The following is a 20,993-nucleotide window of genomic DNA, read 5'->3' as shown; positions in this document are numbered from 1 at the left end:
AACTATAATCTGTTTTTGAACACTGAATTTCAGTAAAACATGATATATGTTGCTGCGGGCATCCATGCTAGTTATATATATTGGTAATTACTGTTCATTTGGTGATTTTTGATTTCATTTTCTGTTATACGTACACAATGTTCACAACAGCCATACAATAAAAACTGTTGTGTGAGAGTAATACAGATCACGGATGCTATCAATGTTTTAGTTGTGTGAATAACAGTCACACAACAGTTATATAAAAAAAAATGACTTCTGAATCACAGTCACACAACGGGTTCTTAAGTTGCTCGTCGTCTGAGTGACGTTCACACGACAGTTAATGACGTCGACAGCCTGTCGACATGCTGTTGACATGAATGCCGAGTTCTTCAGACGACAGTTCTCTAAATCATGTTTCATCAGACGGCAGCGAGATATACGACAGTCAGCTCCGCATCAGACGACAGTTTTTAGCCGTCATCTGATTCAATTTTTGTAGTAGTGCACTTTGGAGAGTAGAGTTAATGAGAAAGTTGAGAAGCAAACTTGGTGTTCTAAGAGTGCGTCAAGAGAAGATTTCCATGGAGTTTATGGTGAGAGAATTGTTTCAGGGGGATGTTGCTCAAGATAAGTTGTGCAAACCATTAAAGATCACTCTTATTAGGTTTGGCAACTTTGGTGAAGCCTTGGATTGCATGCAAGTGGCTGCACGGTGCATGTTTGGGGAAAACTCTTATGGTCAAGTTGGAGTGGTTGTGAAACTTGGCATACAAGTTTGGCTATTGAGCGCAAGAGGCGCACTGAGGTGTGGTGGTGATCATGGTTTGTTGAGAAGACCCAAGGAAGCTTGCGTTCAGTGAAAGTTCAGAGATTTTGAGCCGAGGTGGAAATTGTTAGGATTGCGGCTCAATATCTAATTCCTTGTCTGTTTTGGATTCTTTACTTCTGAAGGCTTTGGGTAAGCAATTCTAGTGTATCTAGGATTTATGGAATTTTTCCTTAGAATTAAAGGTTTAAGATTGAAGATCTTATTGGGAGTCGGACTAATCGTGAGCCTATAAATAGTCATTCAGGGTTATTGGTTTGGTGTGTGCTTTCGGAGATTGGAAGACACCATTTAGAGAAGATGTGAGGGTTTGGAGATTCTCATATTGTGGGTTGAAAGAGACTCATTTTGGAGGGTACCATTGAGACATCGTTTAGAGAGATCCGTGTGTGGATCAATTGAGTGTTCTGATAATTTGAGAGATTTTAGAGAGTTGCAAGTTTTGAAAGATCGGGTGTATTTGGAAATTCTCAATTGAGAATTTGGGTTGTGAGGAGAGATGTTATTTGAGTGGAAGAACCAAAACGTTCTTCAAAAGTTTGTAATCTTCTTCTCGTTTAGTGGATTCACCATCATCATCATCCGGGGACGTAGGTCAACTGTTTGACCGAACCTCGTCAACAATCTTGTGTTTGGTTGCATAATTTGTGATTACTGTCTTGATTCGGTTTCGGTATTGGGCTAAGGAATTCGGAAGGTGACCCGAATTTCCTAACAATTCAATCTCCATGAACTAAATTTCAAAGTTCTGCAAGTTACAGGCTCCAATTAAGAGAAAGCAATAAAGATTGTTCCAGTTCTACATGCATGAGTCTCAATGTAGCAAGATAACTCAATCATGCAAAACAATAAAATGCAGGATGTAATGAACTTAACCTGTGCAAAATGCCAATCCAATAGCAAAAACAACATCGAAGCCATTGTTATACTACGAAAGTTCTTGCAGTACATATAAAAATGCTTCTTTTTCATGATGAATTGTAGAACCGGAATTTGGAGTATCTATAGTATTACATTGTATCGAATCTTTATAATACGAAATGGTTGGATTAGCTCGCAAATCAAACAAATTACAATTTAACGATTCTCAACTCCGAAAGCAATACATTTACAACTTCAAAGTCTCATTGCCACCACCTAAAACCCGATCAACCTCACCGGAATACCCGACCAGCTCAACCGCCCTACAATTCGTCGCCCCAAACCCACAATTCTCCAACCCAATCAAACTCACCCATGTACTACTTTTATTGATCACACTCGCCCAGCACACCATCTTCTCCGCCTGCTTCTTACTCACCCCACAAACCCTGGCCTCCCTAAACGGCTCCAAGCACTTGTCTCTCGCAAACCCAACGCACTTCTCCTTCGCCGTAGCCAAACACCCCTCCGTCTCTCTCTCCTCGCACTCCGCCCTCTGCTTCAACTCCGGCGCTTTCTGCCCAATCAGAAACCGCCACCACGGCGGCTTACACTTGCTCGATGCGCTGAGGGCGCACCCGATTCTCGACCCGGCCTCGCACTGGTGGAGGATCTTCGACTCGCACGCTCTGTAGGCGTTGGCCCAGGTTTTCGGGTCGCGGAATGCCAGCACGTACGGGCCGGACGACGGGTCGTTGGGCGGGCCGGCCCGGACCGGCCCGCGGAGCAAGGGGACGGGGCGGTCGAATAAGATGGTCGTGGAGGCGGCGGAGAGCTCCTCGTCGATGTTGCTGGGTTCCGGGGCTGCCATTTTGAAAGGGTTTAAGGTAAAACTGGGAGAATTGGAATTTGATTAGCTGATTGGGAATTGGGTTTCGATATTGGATTGATTAAGCAACTCTGGAATTGTTGAGAGCTGCGAGCTGGTTGAGGTTTAAGGGTATAAGAAGACGACGAAGTGAAAATGGGCTGCTTGGGCCAAATATGAATATTGGGCTTGATGTTTTTTATGCCCAATTCGAGTGTGCAAAGTCATTGTTCTAATGGTTGCCTGAAATTGGTGTTCCGGCTAGTAACGCAAAGCCATTGTTGATTGTTCTAATGTTTGCCTGAAATGGTTCGGGTTTAAATCGGGCAAGAACCTTCCCACATAGGGAAGTATGGTAAAGATACACAAGTTATTTGAAAAAGAAAGAAAGTGAATGGAGAAGAAGTCTGTTTTCGGAATTTTAATTATAATGCTCTTAACCACTAGAGCTACACGTCATTATGGACTGTCTGTAAATGTAAATTTTAAAATTTTACTTATATGTGGAAGAGAGATCCTACATATAGTACAACAAACTCTGCAAAACATGCACTTTCAAGATGATGGGGTTTACAGAGACTCACATTGTATTTTTTTTTTTTTTCCTCTATTTCTATTAGTACTTGAGAGAAAATTAAGAACAGCTAGCTGAGCATCATCCTTGCAAATTCTTCATAGCTAACTAGACCGTCACCATCCAAATCAGCCTCTTTGATCATTTGCTCAGCCTCTTCATTACTCAATCTTTCTCCCAAGTTTATCATCACCTGTCTCAACTGCCAAAAGAGAAAGAGAATCAATGATAATGTTATAGCACAAACACATATAAAAAGGCTGATTCCAAATACAGCGGTGACCATGTTTGTATACATATATACCTCAGAAGCTGAAATATAACCGTCTTGATCCCTGTCAAATACTTTGAATGCTTCTTTTAGCTCCTCAGCAACGTTTTCCTATAGCATAAGATTTAGCATCTAAGATTACACCAACAGCTCAAGACATACAGATTTCAATTCATTATTATAACAATACGATGTTAAAATGTATACCTGCATCTTCCTTGCCATGATATTCAAGAACTCTTCAAAATCTATTGTTCCATTTCCATCAGCACCAATCTCACTAATCATGTCATGAACTTCTTCTTTCGTCGGACGTTCATCTAGTGATTGGATCACCGAGGCTAGTTCTTCCAAGGTTATAACCCCTACAAATCAACGCCACTGACTTCAGAAAATGAACATAAAATTGGCCTGATGATAATACTGCACTGGAGCTTTCACTAATTCGATCATATACCAACCAAAGATATTATGTCATCTTAGTTAACAACATAAGTGGTCCGGCCTTCCAGGAAGCAAAACTCAATAGTCAACCAAAGACATTAACAATAACACGACAACATGTTCGGACCCGAAAAGGCTTGAGCTTTTGGGGATACGTTAACAAAACATATCAAGCTAAAGCCGAATGACTTCCATCAATCATTTCAATTAAACCCATCAAATTAATAGTTGAATGCTAATTGATACAAGTAAAATAAGAACAAGGCTACATGAACAGGGGAGTAAAGAAGAGAGAACTCACCATCTGAATCTTTGTCAATCAGACAAAAGGCTTCCTGGAACTCAGCAATCTGGCTTTCTGTTAAAGCTTCTGCCATCTTCTTCGAATCAAAAAACTCAGATGAAGACCAAGAAATTTCTGCTCAATCGGGAGAGGAAGTGTACGCTGTGTGTCTGGTTGTCAACACAGAATTGTATGTGATTGAAAAGTTGGAATGAAGTTTGGTGTGATGTTGTCACTTTATAAGTAGGAAAGCAAAGATGCCGGAATTAATTGATATTCTAATTGAAAAAGTCCGTGAGGAAATTTTCTAGAACTGTAGGAATTTTCAATAAACCCTATTGGTCATTTCGTCTGGTCTGACCTCTATTTGTTAAGGTCAAGAAGGGCGTGACTTTTATTGTTTTCAGTGTTTTGGAATTTAGGGAACTGGGTTTCAGCTCTGACTTCAGCAGCTTATTTTACACGGGCTTTTTGTTGTTGAAATTTTGTGTTCGCAAAATCATAGAGAAATCTTTGCCAGCGACTCAAAAGTATTGTGGAGCCGCGTGCGTTTGACAAATATAAGAATTGGCCAACACGTGGATGTGTTTGACTCACATTGGTGATGACCAGAAGAAGAACATGATGTTGCTTTACTAACGGTAGATAGTGCGAATGCGATCCTTTCGGATCAATGTGACTGCACAAAGATTTGTTGTATGATTCGACAAGCATACTCTTTCACATTTCAGGTTAACACCTACTCAGACTCGTTAGGACCCTATGACATCACCTGTGGCGGAGGGAGAAATATATGTGTATGGGGCCAAAAAATTTAACCAAACACCAAAATAGACCATTGATGAACTAAAATACATACCCTACAAAAAGAAAAGAGATAAAAACAATAGCAATAAAATCTTTCAACACAAAAACAGAGAAATCAAATTATACTAGTAACATGAATACATGATAGAACATCAATACATCATAATCCTACCAATGAACAAAATCATGAATTCAATTCACACCGTTCTCAATAGGAAATATACAAGAACAGAGGAGAAGAAAAACAGTAAAAAAAAAAAAACAAACAAACAAATTAATCAACATGAGTCACAATCAGACAATAGATAACTAAAATTCCATATGAATTTCGTTATCATAGATGATGGACGGATCAACAAAGAGATATTGATATCTGGGGTTTGAGAAACGAAGTCATCGCAGCAAGCCAGCAATATCAGTTGGTTATTGACTTTGAGTGCTTTGAAAGTTGAGTTTTGATCATATATGCTGAATGGGGTGCACAAGAAGCTTCGTACTCCCTTTTTTCTTGTTTTGTCCGTTGTTTTTGTAGGTATTGTGATTTGTCGGCCTGCTGATATATTTACTCCAGCCATCATATGCTTTGTGGGCTGTGGATTGTGGTAACACAATATATATATATATTATATTATTAACATTGCTAGCTGATGGGGGCAAATCGTATAATACTATAATTGTGAGACAAGTGTCATAATCTCAATGGGGGCAGTGGCCCCTACTCGTCTTGAACTGCCTCCGCCACTGGACATCACATCACCAATTTGAGGTTGGTATGATTAGATCGGTTGTTTGGGATCCTTGAAGAAATGCCCCGGCTCATGCTCTCGGGGAAGAGACATACAAGAAAGAAATGAAGAGGGAATAATGATTCTGGATGTGCCTCAATAAAGTCCTGTTGAGCTACTTAGTTGATTCTCCACTTATTTGTGCTCAAGTGTCAAAAGAACATGTATATTTCCCTTATTATTCTTCATTATTAGATTTAGATCCAATAGTAGTTGGCACAGTGAAGTACGTAATTCATTACGTGAATATGACGTTGCTTCAATTATAATTGGCATTAGAACCTGGAATGTGTTTGCTTGACTAGAATGACGTTGAGAATGAATAGGAGAGAAAACGAATGGGGAAAAATAAAAAAGAAGCAAACATGAATCATGTGTTTACTAGAACAGAGAATGGTATTACAAATACTGGGTTACTTTTGGGTTATTATAAAAGAAAAAAGGCTTATTTTTAATAAGTAGTATCATCATAATGACAAACCTCTGAAATTTTATTAGCTTCTTGAAAAATGAAAAATATGAGACAAGTAGAATAAAAGTTGTTTGATACATGTACTGAATCACTGCCAATTCTTTTTATTGGAATTAAACTGAACGAATTATTCTAAATTTTTGTGTGAGTTCCACATAAATTAATTCCTCCCCAAACACATGATTTAAAACTTGTAAGAGAATGAATTTTTTTTTTTTTTGATGACATAAATAAAACAAGAAAACAGACTACAGACAGAAATCTCTAGGCACTCCCCCACCCAGCTGATCTAAATGGAGCACATGGGATACAGAAAGGGGGAGACAGTGGTGCCAAACTACTGCAAATCGATTCTGAAGATCAAAGTTTGCTAAGAATGAAGATAATTTAGAAATTGCTAAACACACCTTAAAAGTGAACGGGCCACAATCGCCATGTAGGCCTCACTGAGCGCGATTGCACAGCCAGCATCCAAAACCTCATTTGGCGACCATTGGAGCGTGTTTGCTTGACTAGAAGTCTAGAATGGGAATGGGAATGAGAAGGAATAGGAGAGAGAAGGAAAGAGACGATACTATTTTACCACAAAGGGAAAAATGCGGGGGAATACGCGTTGGTAACTAAATAGTAAATACAAATCTACTATCCGAGTCGGTTAAGAACCAAATATTCTTCACACGTGGCGAACAATAAGTCGATAAGCATACGGATGTACCGCAATAGCATGCTCCGCGCACCACCTAAGCAGCCCTAACCCCCAAGATAGTTAAAACCTCTCTCTCTCTCTCTCTCTCGGAAGCCAAAGTGAAGCCATCGTCTCTCTCTCACTCTCATCTCTCACTCGCCACCGCCGTATTTGCTTCCTCCGAATCCGGGTAAGCCTCAATTTCCTTGCGCTAGCTTTTGCACTAAGATCAAGTTCCTGAAAGCACAAACTATACACTTGGATATATTCCAGCAACGCAGCTCAAGCAAACTGATCGAATCCCTAGCTTGGAATAGTTTAGGATTTTGCATAATACCGAAACGATGCCGTTTAATAGTTTTCGCTGCTGGATTCCGATTCGAGTGGATAGGGAGGAAGAAATGTGGTTTAGGGTTTATGTTCAGTGAGTTTATTTGATTTTTACATCAAGTTTTGGTTGAAAGTAGATTACTAATGCAAGTATGATATCTGGAGGATTAGCATCCCTTGTTCATCTGATATACAATTGTTGAGCAGGGTGGATTTTTTGAAGTTGGGATTACATATATGAAACACACATATTGTCAATGTAGATTATTAAATGGCTGTGTGGATTACATTGTTATGTGTTTGTTTACTTTTGGCTTTGGTGTCTGTGAAATAGGAGGAAGATATGAGCAAGAAAGCGAACCCCAGTGTCTTCTTAGATGTATCCATTGATGGGGCCCCGACGGAAAGAATTGTGATTGAGGTATGTAGAGAGCGGTGACATTTCTTGTTCAATTGAAACTTGAGCTTGCTTTATTTAGCTTAAGAGGAAAAACATGCTTGTTTGAATGTGCAGCTTTTTGCGGATGTTGTGCCTAAGACAGCAGAAAATTTTAGGGCTCTCTGTACAGGTATTTGATTTTCAATTCTGATTATGCTTTATAATTATTTGATTGCCATCTATGCTTCAAAATGTTTTTGATTCCTTGAAAATTTGAGGAGGTGGATGTGGTTTTGATATGGACTTATCTGGAGAAAAATATAAAAATAAATAAGATGTAGGATTTCTGAGCATTACATGGATCAGTTTTGTACCCCTCTATACTGATAGTTTCATTGGAATAGTAATTGTCGGTATGACTATCCATGGTTATAGTATTTGATTTCAAAACTTTTGTTTGTTTGTTTTTTTTTTGGCCATGATATATCTGTATTCTATGTTAGTCCTATTTCTAAGTGTGACAATCCTATGTTTATAGGTGAGAAGGGCATTGGAAAGTCTACAGGCAAACCTCTTCACTACAAAGGAACGCAATTTCATCGAATTATCAAAGGATTTATGGCGCAAGTATGTTTCTTTTCTATTGGTGGAATTGTTTGCATTATCATTGATCATACAGTTAGTCCTTGTTTACAATAGATGTAATCTCAGATTGTTGTATTCATTTGTACACTAAAAAAGTTGGGCCACTTTTGTTGCTATATCTTAACTATCTCCAAAATCACTCAACTCTTTTTCTGTCCGAGAGGACTATCTGCTCTATTAGCACAGGCAAATGTGTCTTATGGAGTTAGGAAGCACACAAATGGTGATTTGATAAGCTGCGTTTTTTTTCTTTTCCAAAATGCTCCTTGGCCAGGACTTTGGACTTCCTGACTGACCATTTTCTTCTCTTACATGGCTGGTCTTTATGATTTGAATACATATTCTTCTGTCTTAAAGCCCGCTTCAAACTCCTAAAAGCTAGAACCAAGAGTTGCAGCTCTATATGATAGTTGAAATGAGTTGCTCTTTTAAATTTCTATGGCCAGGACTTTGGAGTGACCATTTTCTTTCGCATGGCTTTTTGGTATGTTTTATGCATTGGCTTTATGATATGAAGACTTAACCTTCAGTTACATAGCTTGCTTTAAAATGTTTAAAGGCTAGATTAATACTTGTGATTTAACTGGTAGATGTGGGGATGATAACATTCTGATATTAGAGAACAATATCTAGTTATTGCCTCGCTACAATTTAGAGCTATTAATTTTATTTATCTTGTAAGTATTAACTACTTGTGGACTTCTTTCTCTATACAGGGTGGTGATTTTTCAAAGGGGAACGGTATGATTTCTTCTGTAAATTAACTTACTTTATTTGATGACTACAAATTCTCCGTTTGACTTCTAAATTTATCGTCAAGAATTCTAAGGATCAATCTTTGATTGGTGTGCAGGAACTGGCGGAGAAAGTATTTATGGAGGAAAGTTTGCAGGTGGGTTTATTGTGTATTGTCTGCACACTTGCATGTTTCATAATTTCAGTTAAGTTCATGGTTTTTATTTGATTGCAGATGAAAATTTTAAATTGAAGCATGATAGACCCGGCCTTCTGTCTATGGCAAATGGCGGTCCAAATACAAATGGGTCTCAGTTCTTTATAATTTTCAATCCTACACCACATCTTAACGGGTAATTCGAATTTGCTTATTTTATGCCTAGTTAACCTAACATGAGCTATAAAATGAGTTTTCAAATTATTTAAACTCATCGGCTGCATTCTACTTCATCTTCTTTATAGGAAACATGTTGTTTTTGGAAAGGTTACAAAGGGAATAGATGTAGTTCAGAAAATTGAGAAAGCTGGAACAGATCAAGGAAACCCTTCGCAACTGGTGAAAATTGTAGACTGTGGTGAAGTTGAGAATAGTAAAATCACCAGTGCAACAGAGAAAGAGAAAGGTAATTCAATTGTATATATAAGATGCAAGAAGTCTCTTGCCAATACATATTGTATGTAGCAGAGCATGCTTATAATGGATAAGGTTTTATTTCAGGGAAAAAGAGGAAATCAGTGAAGATTTCATCATCTGAGGATAGTTCTGATGAGGAAGTGAGAGGAAGGCGTAAAAAATCTCTGAAGGAAAAGAGGAAGAAAAGAAAGAGATATTCTTCGTCTGATTCCTCAGACATGTCAGATTCTTATTCTTCAGATTCACATTCACATTCACATTCAGATTCATCCGACTCAAGTTCGCTTAGTGATGAAAGGCGTAGGAAGAGAAAAGCCGTTAAAAGAGATAAGCACTACCGTTCCAGGAAAAGAAGAGATGGAAAAAAAGAGAGGAAGAGAGGCCGACATGCCAAACAATCAAGGCGCAAGTCAAAACGGTATGGGTTCTAGACTTCTAGTTATGTTGAAAATATGTTTGCTCTGTTTTCTGCCATTTTCTCCTTGAATGCTCCATAGAATTTTGATTTATGAACTGGTTTTCAGGAGGTCAGAAAGTTCAAGTGATACTGAAAGTGAGAGTACTAGAAGCAGCGCCAGCAGTTCTGATGATGATAAAGATGGTCATCGCGTTTCTTCTCGTAAAAACGGCAATTTAAAGAAGGCAGAAAATAAACTTCCAAGAAATCTTGGTATGTCATCTATTTCTCTGGAAGATTACCTCTGTTACCTAATAGCCTATGTGGTTTATTTATGGCATATATTCCCTTTTTTGCGTATTTGCACTTGGCTCAAGAAATGAAGACTATAGGTTCAGTTAACATATTCCTTCATTTTGTACTGCAATGTGAACTCATGGTTTGTTCTGCTGTTGCAGATGTGGTAAAGCAATCCCCACAAGGAGGGAAAAAATCTATTGAACAGAGGAAGAATCTTGATAGAAAGAAAATTGGGGACAACTCATCCGAGGAAGAAGGTGAATTTTCTCCAAAGAATGGTGTTCATGTAACTAACGGGCATAATGCAGAAGCTAAAACTGCTAATCAACAGTCCTACTCAGATGACTCGAACAAGCCCAGGTTTTTACCATTGATACCACCTGTATATCTTTTTAACGTTTATATTCATTCTTTCTTCTTCTTCTTTTTTTTTTCAATTTAGGGACTTATATAACCATGTTTGGTATAAATACTTTTTGATTGCCTCACAATATTACTCTGCATATTTGATCAGCAGAAGTCCATCACACAGTGCAAGTCCTAAGAGGATTACTGGCAGAAGTCCACCAAGAAATTCTCTCGAGCAAAAGAGAGGAAGGCCTTCTAGGAGTCCATTGGGTAGTCCTGTCCGGAAAGCTCCTGAACCTTCTACTTCAAACCACGAACAGGGTTTGTCAAGAAGCACTTCTCCAAATGGCACTCCCAAGCGCATTAGGAAAGGACGTGGTTTCACTGATCAATATGCCTTTGCACGTCGCTACCGTACTCCATCTCCAGAGCGTTCACGGGGCAACTCTTATCGTTACGGTGGAAGAGACATTTATAGAAGTAACCGTGATAGGTAATTTCGGCATCATGTGACGGAATTAAGAGTAAGCAATGCATGGGGTCAAAATTTATTCATCTTTTTGTTTGTTCATGTAGGTACTCAAGCTACCGGAATTATTCTGAGCGCTCACAACCTCGACGTTTCCGGAGCCCACCAAGAGGCAGGAGTCCTCCCAGGTTCTCTCTCTCTTCCAAAAATTGAAGTGTGCTATTAGGAAACTTTGTGGCATCATTCGGATTTGTAAAATTGTTAAAATGCTTCTAACTCGGAAGCATTTGTCCTATGCATTAAAAAATGAAGCACACCGGCAGTTTTAGCTTCTGTTGAGGGACCTATTATAACATGGATGCATCAATAGGATATCCATTTTACTTGTTTCCGTTGAGGAACCTTTAATTTTGATGACTACAGAACTGTACATTATACTCATTTTGGATGGGTAACGTCACATATTTACAGGAACAGAGGGAAGAAACATTTGACTTGGCAACTTTAACATATTAATTACCGAGATTTTAGTTTTGCTGAGTTATGACTTATTAGCGTTGATTATTTTTTATTTTTTTACTTTTTGTGTGAATTCTGTTTGTGTTTCTGACATAGAGTGACCCATGGATGCATCCTGTTGATTTGTTTCTGTTATATAGATCTCGAAGCCAGAGAAGTCGAAGTAGGAGCATATCTCGGAGCCCTGGTGGATATCGTGGCCGGTATAGGGACCGCAGTCGCAGCCGTAGTCGTAGTCCAGCAGATCGACCTCCTATAAGTGACAGATTAAAATCCCGCCTTGGACCTCGCATTGGTGATCAGCGTTCTCCAGACAGAGGTAGGGCTAAGTCCAGGTCGAGAAGCCGAGGGGTATCTCATTCCAGATCTCCCAATGCTACACCTAAGCGTCGTAACAGGACGACTAGGTCTCCCAGTAGGTCAAGATCAAGCTCTCCAGCTGAACAAAGGGGGTTGGTCTCATATGACGATATCAGTCCTGAATCCTGAGTCCTGACTCATGGGAAGAGAAGCAAATGATAATATGATATATCCAGTTCATGCATCTGTACACAGAATGGATAATAGGTATCTCATTGGACTTGGTTTTGCATGGGCAATAGAATGTGAATGTAATGGAGTCCTCATTTCAGAGGACGTGCGGGCGTCTCTTTTTTCATCCAATAGTTCTGAGACTTTTGCATCAGGGTTTAGAGCAAAGAAACAGCTTATGTTTGATTATGCTTTTTTCTTTTTTAAAATTTTTGCTGAAATTGAAGATGCATTGGATGTCCCAGATTCTTGCAGATTTTGTAGCTCTCTAATATCCTTCCATTATTCAGTCATTCTCGCACTATTTATGGATTTTTTTATTTATTATTATTATTTATATACGGACTCGTTTGAAAGTTCCAGATGCTGATCGCTTTTGCTATTGACCTGCTTGTTTACCTGGTTAACCTCCTTTTTTTTTTTTTTTTTACCTCTAAAAGTTTTCAAAACTCAACTTTGCTTGGCTAAGAAAACATTCAAACAAAATATATACCAAAAACCCACAACCCAGGCAGCCACCCACCCCATCCTGCTGTCGCCAGCGTGAGGATGTCAGTGACAACATCCTGCAGCCCATCTTCCCATCCTCTCTTTGAGAAATCAAAATTACCGCAGCCTTTAGCCGCAGATTGCAACCTGTTTCCTCAGAGATTGCGCTTCTTCGCACCCTGTGGTGGGTGTGGAGATGTTTGGCCAAGGTGAAGGACTGAAGGCTGTGTTTTTTTGCTGTTTCTCTTTGGATGAAAAGATTTGGAGTAAAATTGTGAAGGGAGGTTGGGTAAAGAATTATGGAGGGTTCGAACCTCTCCCATTTTGGAAAATTGAAGCTGAAAAATTCGTTGAAGCAAAAGACTTGAATTGGTATTGGACTCTTTTTTCATTCAAGTATATAACTGTAGTATGCAAAGATTTGAACATATGCACATGCAAAAGAATGAGAAATTGGGTTTGCAAAATGGATTTTAGGATTTGGATGAATCTATGTAAGCAGTAAAGCAGCCATAGATTATCAAATGATCGAAATAAAACGCTGCTATATCACACTATTCACACCGCAGATAATAGAAATGAACAGTGAGATGGGAACTTATTAAGCGATCATCAACAATTCAGTCTTGTCCTCTGCATACATGCCACACTACAACTATGCTCGTCCGCTATGAGTAAAACGAAAAGCACATGAGGTTGAGATAAGATTTCATGACGCTCTTAGATTGGTTGACCTTTTGGTACAATTTGATCTTTGAGCCACATGTATATAGGCACCAGTACGTAGTACATTCCTGCCAAGGCACCCAAGATGAATCGCGTAAGGAACGATAGTGGCTTTACCGGCTCTGACACATCCTCTGCTTTTGGTCCGAGCTGCATCAAAACACAAGATCGAACAAAAAAAGAATAAGATGGAAGGAACCATATATCACAAAATAAGAACAATAATTTGTGAAGCAGAGCTGCATCAAAACAAAAGATCGAACAAAAAAAGAATAAGATGGAAGGAACCATATATCACAAAATAAGAACAATAATTTGTGAAGCAGTAACCAAGAGCATTTTGCATTTGGTTCTAATTTAAAAAGTGCAGCCACTATCTGCTTCTAATTACTGCTAGTCAACATTGTGTTCAATTGACAGCAATAAGATTCCAGTTCCTCGTTTCATAGTGATCAGGAACTTCATAGACTTGTGCAAGATTACCTTTTGTAAAAAAAGTAGTAGCATAGTCAATGTAGTAATCAAACTACTACAAATTTAGATGCGCTTCTGATTGCATCAAAGTTGATATTATATGCATCCATAAACATAAAATCTCAAGGCTATAAACTGATAAGGAATCCAACTCAGAAGAGCAATTATAATTATCAAGAAATAAGTCAAAATAGAGCTCTCGAAAACAAACTACCTGTAAAGGAGAATCCCCAGATGCAGGCTTAACGCCTGTTACAGAACACCCCATTATCAATCCATGGCGGCGAACCCCACGGTACCATTTTGGGCCAATTCTTTTCAGTTGGACATCTTTGAATCCAGCCTTCTCGAACCATTCAATGTACTCTTCCTCCTTGGGGAAAAGCATCCATACATCAGCAAAGAAGCGAGACAACCAAAACGTTGGGTACACAGGACCAATCACACATGCTTTTCCTCCAAGTTTCAAGACCCTGTATGCTTCCTTGATGCCACGCTGTGGGTCTGGCCAGTACTCAATACTGAGAAAATGGGATCCATTACAAAGTTAATTGTGTGTAAATTCAGGACAAATTACAACAAAAACCATCCTGCAGATTTCTACATACATTTGAGTTCAACCATTGAAACACAATGTGCATTTGAAAATTAAATTGCCTGCATAGACCATACATGCCCAACTGACCACAATGCCAACGGGGTTTGTGAAAACAGAAATTCCTAATTCCTAATTCGACTTTGCATGTTTAACTCTTCCTTTAATCACATCATAGAGCACAGCTATGGACACAAAACAATGCAATAATTGAACTTCACTGCATGTATAATAGGCAAAAGTCTAACTCTAGCCTTCATATCGAAACACAATCTCCAAAGTACATAACAAACTACAATTTCTAAATCATTAACACATGAAAGAAGCATGAGCAATGTACCTTCCTGCAGATACATATCGATCCGCATAATCAGTCCGAAAAGGCAAGTCCTCAGCATCGCCCTCAATGATCTTGCACTCCTTCAAAGGCTCCTTCTTCTTAGCCCTAGCTAGCTGATGAGGGGACTGATCAAGAATGGTCACATTCTTGGCATCCACATGCTTAACTATCCCCAAGGTAGTGAACCCAGTACCTCCACCCACATCTACGACAATCATTCTCCTGTCGCTGAGATCAGCTGGCTCAAGTGCCTCGTCTCTCATGTCCTCAGTCCAATGCCCAGGGTTTATGACATGGTCATAAACAATTGACAGAAACCTATAAAACCAGAAAGCCTCTTTCTTGTGCTGAATGAACCTGGGCTGAGAAGCAGGCCTGGAAGGTGAGACACTACACTTGGGCACAATGGCTCTAGCACCAGACTTGGAAATTCTAGTGTTTGAGACCAAACCCATCTTCAGAAACTGCTTCCCATGAAAATCCGACCCAACAAAACCCAACCCATTTGGGGATAAACCTCGCCGGAGTGTGAGATGCTCGGCCCCGTTGAGCATCGCAGAGGCCATGGTTTGATCAACTGGAGCAAAACCCACAAAGGAAAGCTAGTGAATTTCAATCTGAAGACTAGAAATGAAAAGATGCTGGGTTGCCCGGAACACTGTGACTCTGTGAGAGAGTGAATATGATGTGCTTCTGTGTTCACTTATCTCTGTGTGTGTGTGTTGAATTGGGGGAATAGAAAAATCTACGTGGCGTGGAGCTTACCTTGAGCGAGCAAGGGAGGTTGAGAAGAAGAGAGAAACTGGTCACGGAGTGGAACACGAACCACAGGTTTTGGCAAAGACGATACAAAGTACAAACAAAGTGCTTAGAGCATTCTTGTGGTGGTACTTGCAGAGTGGTGGTTGCGCTTACACAATCATGATCAAGTTTTTTTCCTCTCATTTATACTTATCTTTTTTTTTTTTTCTGTGGGGGAAGAGGTTAAGGGCAAGTTCACCCGTTGGGTCACCAGGTCACCCACTATTCACTACTTTTTAGTGTTAATTTCGTGCCCTGGGTCACGAGCACAGTGTATTTCGTGCCCTGGGTCACCCGGTACAGTGTTCTGGGTCACCATGGTGACCTGCACAGTGTATTTTGTGCCCTGGGTCACGAGCACAGTGTATTTCGTGACCCAGAGAATGAAAATATACACTAAAAAGCAGTGAATAGTAGGTGACCCGGTGACCCAACGGGTAAACTTGCTCTAAGGGTCCTATGCTCCTATATTTTGAAGGCATAAGTACTCGAATAAACACATCAGTGTGTTCTTTTTTTATTTTACATTCGTATAGGACTATTATTGACAAAATATTATCGACAAAAGTTTGCTTTATGAGAAATTTTTGCAACTTCTACTTTTTTTTTTTTTTTCAATAAAATAAGAGATTAGGCGATATTAGCTCATCGGAGGCAGACAATGTAGGGAACAAATCACACCCTCAATCCCAAAGGAGAAGGGTCTGCCACACTATGAGAACCCACCTCCCATCCCCCTATTTTTTATTTTATTTAAAAGAAAGTGCAAAATTACATAAGTTGGGGGAGACCAAACCAAAACCCAACAAGTAACAGATAGAGAAGAGACAAAACCCTCTTCTTATACAAAAACTTGAAAAAACAACAAAATTAACCAACGAAGCAAAAGCAATCAAAACAAATCTAAAGACCCACATTAACGAAATCTATAAGAGACAGCAGACGATAAGTCTTTTTCATAATGTCCAGCAATGAAGGTAGGTCAATGAAGGTAGGTAAAGAATCCCACCACCTAGCACCAACATTTGTGACACCATAATTAGCAAGCGCATCAGCTACCATATTGCCTTCCCTGTAAATGTGAGTAACTCTAAAGTGGATTAGACGAGAGAAATATACACAATTATTCCACACCACTCGCAACTTGATTTTGAGAGAATGTGAGTTTCAATCCATTAAAATCAATATATAGGTAACATCGTAAAAAAATAGCTCACTCAATATTGGGTTACGACAAAATTGCATCATTTTTAGATAACCCTGAAGTCACCTAAACTGCAATATCACCATGAAAATAAGGTCAAAGTACCCAATAACCTGACACTACTAGAGAGAGCTTCAAAACAGCTCAAGAACTAACTCTAATATTATCCATTAAACCTTAGGACCAACCTACGCAGAGGGAGCACCCCTAGAGAATAGTGTTAGAGTAAAAATCTAAACAATGCTAGATTAAAAACCTAAAACAAACTGTGGGCCAAAAACCAATTAGGCCCAATCTCTAGACAATCCAGCAAGATGAAACCCAAGTGACTCAGCACTCCACCCTCTGACCATGACCCATACCAAATAACTGCCAGGACACCACCACCACCTGCATCGACTGGATGGCAACCGCCGCCTACCTCTTCCACATGCACACTCTGCACTCGATCCAGACCAGTCGCACGACGAGCAGCCACACACCCTCCGCCAGCTAACCGAAGCAAATCTCGCGTCCACATGACCATGAAGAACCACAACACCACACCCAAAAAATCCCCCTCCACCGTGCAAAACCCCATCGTGCACAACCTCACCTACGCGGCCATCCTACGAGCCTCATCTTATAGCCTTGATCGGAAGCGATCAAGCCGTCATGCCAAGGCACTGAGGCGCACCGAGGCGCTTACTCTCCCCTAACGCCCGCCTCCCACCCCGGTAGAGATAGAAGAGTAACACATAGGCTAAGGAGACCCGTCCGATGATGACATCATGGAGACGCGTCGTCGGACGGAGCATGAAAAAAAGTTGGCAATTGTTCCTCTAGAGAGAAAACCTAGAGAGCAACTTTATCGTGAAGGTGTGTTAAACAAATGACGCAACGAGCATTTGTTGGTTAAGCGGGTTCCTTGTTATTTTACATTTTTATGGGAATAGTTTTATCGACAAATATTTCATCGACAAAGTGTGTTTTTATTTTTTATTTTTTTCTGAGAGATGACAACCAACCGTCGGCAAAGTGTGACCCTTTATAATTTGCAAAGAAAAATTCATCAACAAAAATTTATTTTCTTATGATAGACTTTTTCCAATGAACAATTCATCAGCAATTGTCCTTCTTAATTTATTTTTTTGTGTGTCTTTTGCCAACTAATCGTGTCGGCAGTGTATGTCCCTTTTTAAATTTTATTATTATTATTATTATTATTTTTAATGGTTAGCTTGAACTTACCCAATAGTCAAGCTAAAGGGTGCGGCTAATGCCACCCTGCTATCGTCTTAGTTCACCTCACATTTAACTTTTACACTAAAATTTTCAATTTTACCCTTGTTACTTGAAATTGAAAAAATAAAAACTTAAAAGGGTAGAAAAAAAAAAAAATCCTTGCTACATGCATGTTTTCTAATAACGCTAACGACAATAACATGGAGAAGAAGATCATAATTGATATTGCAGGTTTGCAAAACTCGAGATTGTTTGTATTTGTAGCCATTAAAAAAAAGACATTACAAGCAAGTGATGGATTTCAATTAGAGGCTTAGCTAGCTAGCTCTTAATACAAAGCCTAAAGTATAGAGATAAAAAATAACAGATTTTCAAGTTGCACTTCATAATTATTGAAGGAATAAAAAGTATGGATAATTGCAATTGGATATTCAATAACTGACCAAGAAACTTATGCTCAACGGTACTACTGTTGGATATACAAAGAAAAACAAAACAACTCAACTTAAAAATAATTATTTCCATGATTGGATTTACATCTAAGAGTGATTGAACTTAAATTTCTTGGTCAAGTACTGACCAAGTGAACACCACTGTGAATAGCTAATTAGGAATTGATTAATATTGTAGAAAGGTAAAAGAGCTCTAGAGATCAATAAGTTGTGGAATGGAAAGCCACATCCAACAACAAAGAGAAACAATAAAAGAAGAAAAAAGAACACGGCAGTGATGGCAGCAAAACAATAGCAGATAATTTTCTCTTATAATTGGAATATAAGGGTGTAATTGGGAAGCATGGAGAGAGACAAATCCACTATGGCCGGAATCTATTAATGCACAATACTATATACAATCAATCACCAACAACCAACAATAAACATTCTAGACAAGTCCAAGAAACCCTAGGGTTTAGCAGAGTGCGGCGGTGTCAGAATCGATCGAAGGCGCCGGCCGACATAGCGACGACGAGGTTTCTTGTCGTGGGGCTAAGTATCACAGGCTGCTGGGCGTGCGTGTTGCTGCAGGTACAGATTCAAGACGGGGACCGATCTCTGATCTTGGCGATCTGACTTGTTGGTTGAGCAGCGGCGTTCTAAGGAAGCAGACGAGGTCGCACCGGCCTGGAATTTCCGGTCTTGGGCGAGAGACGAGCAGCGTGCTGTCGTTGCAGGCTTGGAGGTGCGGTACCTGGTTTGACGTTGTCGTCGGTGGATCCGGATCTTTCTGCAAGTCGGGCAGTCCTTGTTTTCCGGCTTGGGTTTGAGGCTTGAGGTCACCATGGCCAGGCTCCGTCGCGGTCGACCGCTGGAGGGTTGGATGGCGGCAGGGGTGGCTTGGCTACTGGGGGCTAGGGCTGCTGTCTTGGCTGCTCGGGTTTGGGTTTGGGCTTGGGCCTGGGCTCAAACTTGGGTTGCTGGGCTGTAACTAGGCCCATATTATGCGCTTAGAGTTTTTTAAAATGCCAGTCCAAATTCAGATCATGGTTCTTCGGAATTGGTAATTATCTTGAATTTGGACTGGAGGAAGCGGCTTATGGATGAGGAACTGACTCCTATTTGTTTGCTGGGAAGTGGCTCTCTGTTGGTACCGCAATTGCGCGCCTGGCTAATGGGGATGCTAGTCAATGATTTTACCCTAGAAGACACGGAGTTGTTCTTTGTTTATGGGTCCGCTTCCAAAGCGGGCTCAAAATCGACTTGTAATGAGTTTACATTGCTTAGATAGGAGCGTGGTAGTTACCCCGCCATTTTTCTGTCTTTAAGTGTATGTTAGACTCTGGCTTTTTGGCTGGTCATCTAATGCAATGAACCTTTGTTTCAAAAAAATAAGGTTGTAATTGGAATATTTGGTTTATTTTCTCTTATAGGGTGAACTAAGTAGATGGTAGGGTGACAATAGCCGCACCCTAGTTGAAAACAGTGGAGATATTATGATCACTTTCGAATAGCTTCTCGAGCTCCTCGTTTGTTGGTATACATGTGTCGAATAGAAACTTGAAACAATTTGGGGTTACCAAAAGAGAAAATTGATAGTACTCGACAATACCTTGGTGAAACTTGGTCCAAAATACAGTTTACCAAAATTGTTTTGTTGCCGTTTATATAAATGGACCCATGAGAACTAATTGATTGAGTGATGTTTAACAGGAGTACTATTGCAAGGTTGGGCAGCAATCACAATGGTAATCAAATCCGGAAGCATCCCATGGTACACAATGATGGTCCTCCTATCCTCCACAAGCAAATCAAACTCCTAAAGCATGTAGACGACACTATGGCCGTGTTCAGGAATGGCCACACGGGGGATTCCCCCACCCCCGCCCCCGCCTCAAATTTCCCCCGTGCCTCCATTCTTCATCTGGAGATATTTTTAAATGGGGGATACCCCGCCCCTGCCCCTGCGGGTAACGGGTTCCCCGCCTCGCATTGGCCATTTTCTCTATATGATTTTTTTTATTTTGAAATTTTCTATTTTCTATCTTTTCAGATTTTTTTTCTTTCCTTTTTTGACAAAAAATAAATTTTTTATTCTTTTTATTTTGCATCCTTGTTTTCGTTGAATAAATATTTCAAATTCTTGAGATAGTGTTTAAGAAAGAAATTGTTGGTTTAGTCGCGAGGAAGCAATACGTTGAGAAGGTAAATTCGTTAAAGGTGTTAATATTTGAAATTATAAAGGTTATAAGAAACTACTTAATCATCTTAATCATAGAAGAGGTATTTTGGGGGTGTAAATACCAAAGAAGAGGTATTTATACTGCACGATCTACTCTTCAGAGTGGGGTGAGGTGGCAGGTTGGTGATGGGTCGAGGATCAGAATTTGGGAGGATGCATGGCTCCCAAGGCCGGTTTTGTTTCGACCTATCAAGTACGGTACCTCTTCTTTGGTGTTAGTCAGTGAACTGTTACGTAATGGACAATGGGATAAAGAGGTGATTGCAGCTAATTTTGATGCGGGTGATGCCTCTCTTATTTCTTCTATTCCCCTTAG

At 39.8% G+C, this 20,993-nt stretch overlaps 4 protein-coding genes across 5 annotated transcripts; 1 reads left to right on the top strand and 3 right to left on the bottom strand.

Moving 5' to 3' along the window:
- Window positions 1-1,757: 1,757 nt before the first annotated feature.
- LOC133740660 (uncharacterized) lies at window positions 1,758-2,785 on the bottom strand. The gene has a single exon (XM_062168596.1). The coding sequence runs from the start codon at window positions 2,541-2,543 to the stop codon at window positions 1,920-1,922; it is 624 nt and encodes a 207-aa protein (XP_062024580.1). The 5' UTR covers window positions 2,544-2,785; the 3' UTR covers window positions 1,758-1,919.
- Window positions 2,786-2,935: 150 nt separating this feature from the next.
- On the bottom strand, window positions 2,936-4,478 carry LOC133740661 (calmodulin-like protein 8). Its single transcript, XM_062168597.1, has 4 exons — window positions 4,131-4,478; window positions 3,593-3,750; window positions 3,419-3,496; window positions 2,936-3,316 (listed from the first exon to the last, which is right to left on the bottom strand). Exons 1-4 carry the CDS (start codon window positions 4,204-4,206, stop codon window positions 3,185-3,187), a joined length of 444 nt encoding a protein of 147 aa, XP_062024581.1. The 5' UTR covers window positions 4,207-4,478; the 3' UTR covers window positions 2,936-3,184.
- Window positions 4,479-6,921: 2,443 nt separating this feature from the next.
- LOC133740659 (peptidyl-prolyl cis-trans isomerase CYP63) lies at window positions 6,922-12,433 on the top strand. 2 transcript variants are annotated; one of them, XM_062168594.1, is made up of 14 exons: window positions 6,922-7,051; window positions 7,526-7,612; window positions 7,706-7,760; window positions 8,109-8,197; window positions 8,932-8,956; window positions 9,069-9,107; window positions 9,186-9,303; window positions 9,413-9,573; window positions 9,669-10,002; window positions 10,109-10,254; window positions 10,440-10,641; window positions 10,796-11,122; window positions 11,206-11,286; window positions 11,758-12,433. In XM_062168594.1, the coding sequence occupies exons 2-14, from the start codon at window positions 7,535-7,537 to the stop codon at window positions 12,104-12,106; spliced, it is 2,004 nt and encodes a 667-aa protein (XP_062024578.1). In that variant the 5' UTR covers window positions 6,922-7,051; window positions 7,526-7,534; the 3' UTR covers window positions 12,107-12,433. The 2 variants fall into 2 exon arrangements, with proteins under 2 accessions (XP_062024578.1, XP_062024579.1); XM_062168595.1 differs by having other exon boundaries at window positions 6,923-7,051; window positions 10,799-11,122.
- Window positions 12,434-13,207: 774 nt separating this feature from the next.
- Window positions 13,208-15,696, bottom strand: LOC133739940 (2-methyl-6-phytyl-1,4-hydroquinone methyltransferase, chloroplastic). The gene is made up of 4 exons (XM_062167765.1): window positions 15,538-15,696; window positions 14,773-15,349; window positions 14,052-14,358; window positions 13,208-13,513 (listed from the first exon to the last, which is right to left on the bottom strand). Exons 2-4 carry the CDS (start codon window positions 15,336-15,338, stop codon window positions 13,358-13,360), a joined length of 1,029 nt encoding a protein of 342 aa, XP_062023749.1. The 5' UTR covers window positions 15,339-15,349; window positions 15,538-15,696; the 3' UTR covers window positions 13,208-13,357.
- Between the last annotated feature and the right edge of the window lie 5,297 nt (window positions 15,697-20,993).

The sequence above is a fragment of the Rosa rugosa genome, chromosome 3 (genome assembly GCF_958449725.1).
Source record: "Rosa rugosa chromosome 3, drRosRugo1.1, whole genome shotgun sequence".
NCBI lineage: Eukaryota > Viridiplantae > Streptophyta > Magnoliopsida > Rosales > Rosaceae > Rosa > Rosa rugosa.
The sequence above is the reverse complement of the archived record's forward strand: the minus strand, read 5'-3'. Positions and strand labels throughout refer to the sequence as shown.

Bases quoted from the DNA above. Each gene is read 5' to 3' on its own strand.
- LOC133740659 (XM_062168594.1), top strand. From the start codon at position 7,535: ATGAGCAAGAAAGCGAACCCCAGTGTCTTCTTAGATGTATCCATTGAT. The intron at 9,108-9,185 runs GTGGGTTTATTG...ATTTGATTGCAG, and splicing joins TTATGGAGGAAAGTTTGCAG to ATGAAAATTTTAAATTGAAG. The intron at 10,003-10,108 runs GTATGGGTTCTA...ACTGGTTTTCAG, and splicing joins TCAAGGCGCAAGTCAAAACG to GAGGTCAGAAAGTTCAAGTG.
- LOC133740660 (XM_062168596.1), bottom strand. From the start codon at position 2,543: ATGGCAGCCCCGGAACCCAGCAACATCGACGAGGAGCTCTCCGCCGCC.
- LOC133739940 (XM_062167765.1), bottom strand. From the start codon at position 15,338: ATGGCCTCTGCGATGCTCAACGGGGCCGAGCATCTCACACTCCGGCGA. The intron at 14,359-14,772 runs GTACATTGCTCA...CCATTTTCTCAG, and splicing joins CGATATGTATCTGCAGGAAG to TATTGAGTACTGGCCAGACC. The intron at 13,514-14,051 runs GTAGTTTGTTTT...GTTTTGATGCAG, and splicing joins CTGGGGATTCTCCTTTACAG to CTCGGACCAAAAGCAGAGGA.
- LOC133740661 (XM_062168597.1), bottom strand. From the start codon at position 4,206: ATGGCAGAAGCTTTAACAGAAAGCCAGATTGCTGAGTTCCAGGAAGCC. The intron at 3,497-3,592 runs GTATACATTTTA...CTTATGCTATAG, and splicing joins TCATGGCAAGGAAGATGCAG to GAAAACGTTGCTGAGGAGCT. The intron at 3,317-3,418 runs GTATATATGTAT...CTCTTTTGGCAG, and splicing joins GTTATATTTCAGCTTCTGAG to TTGAGACAGGTGATGATAAA.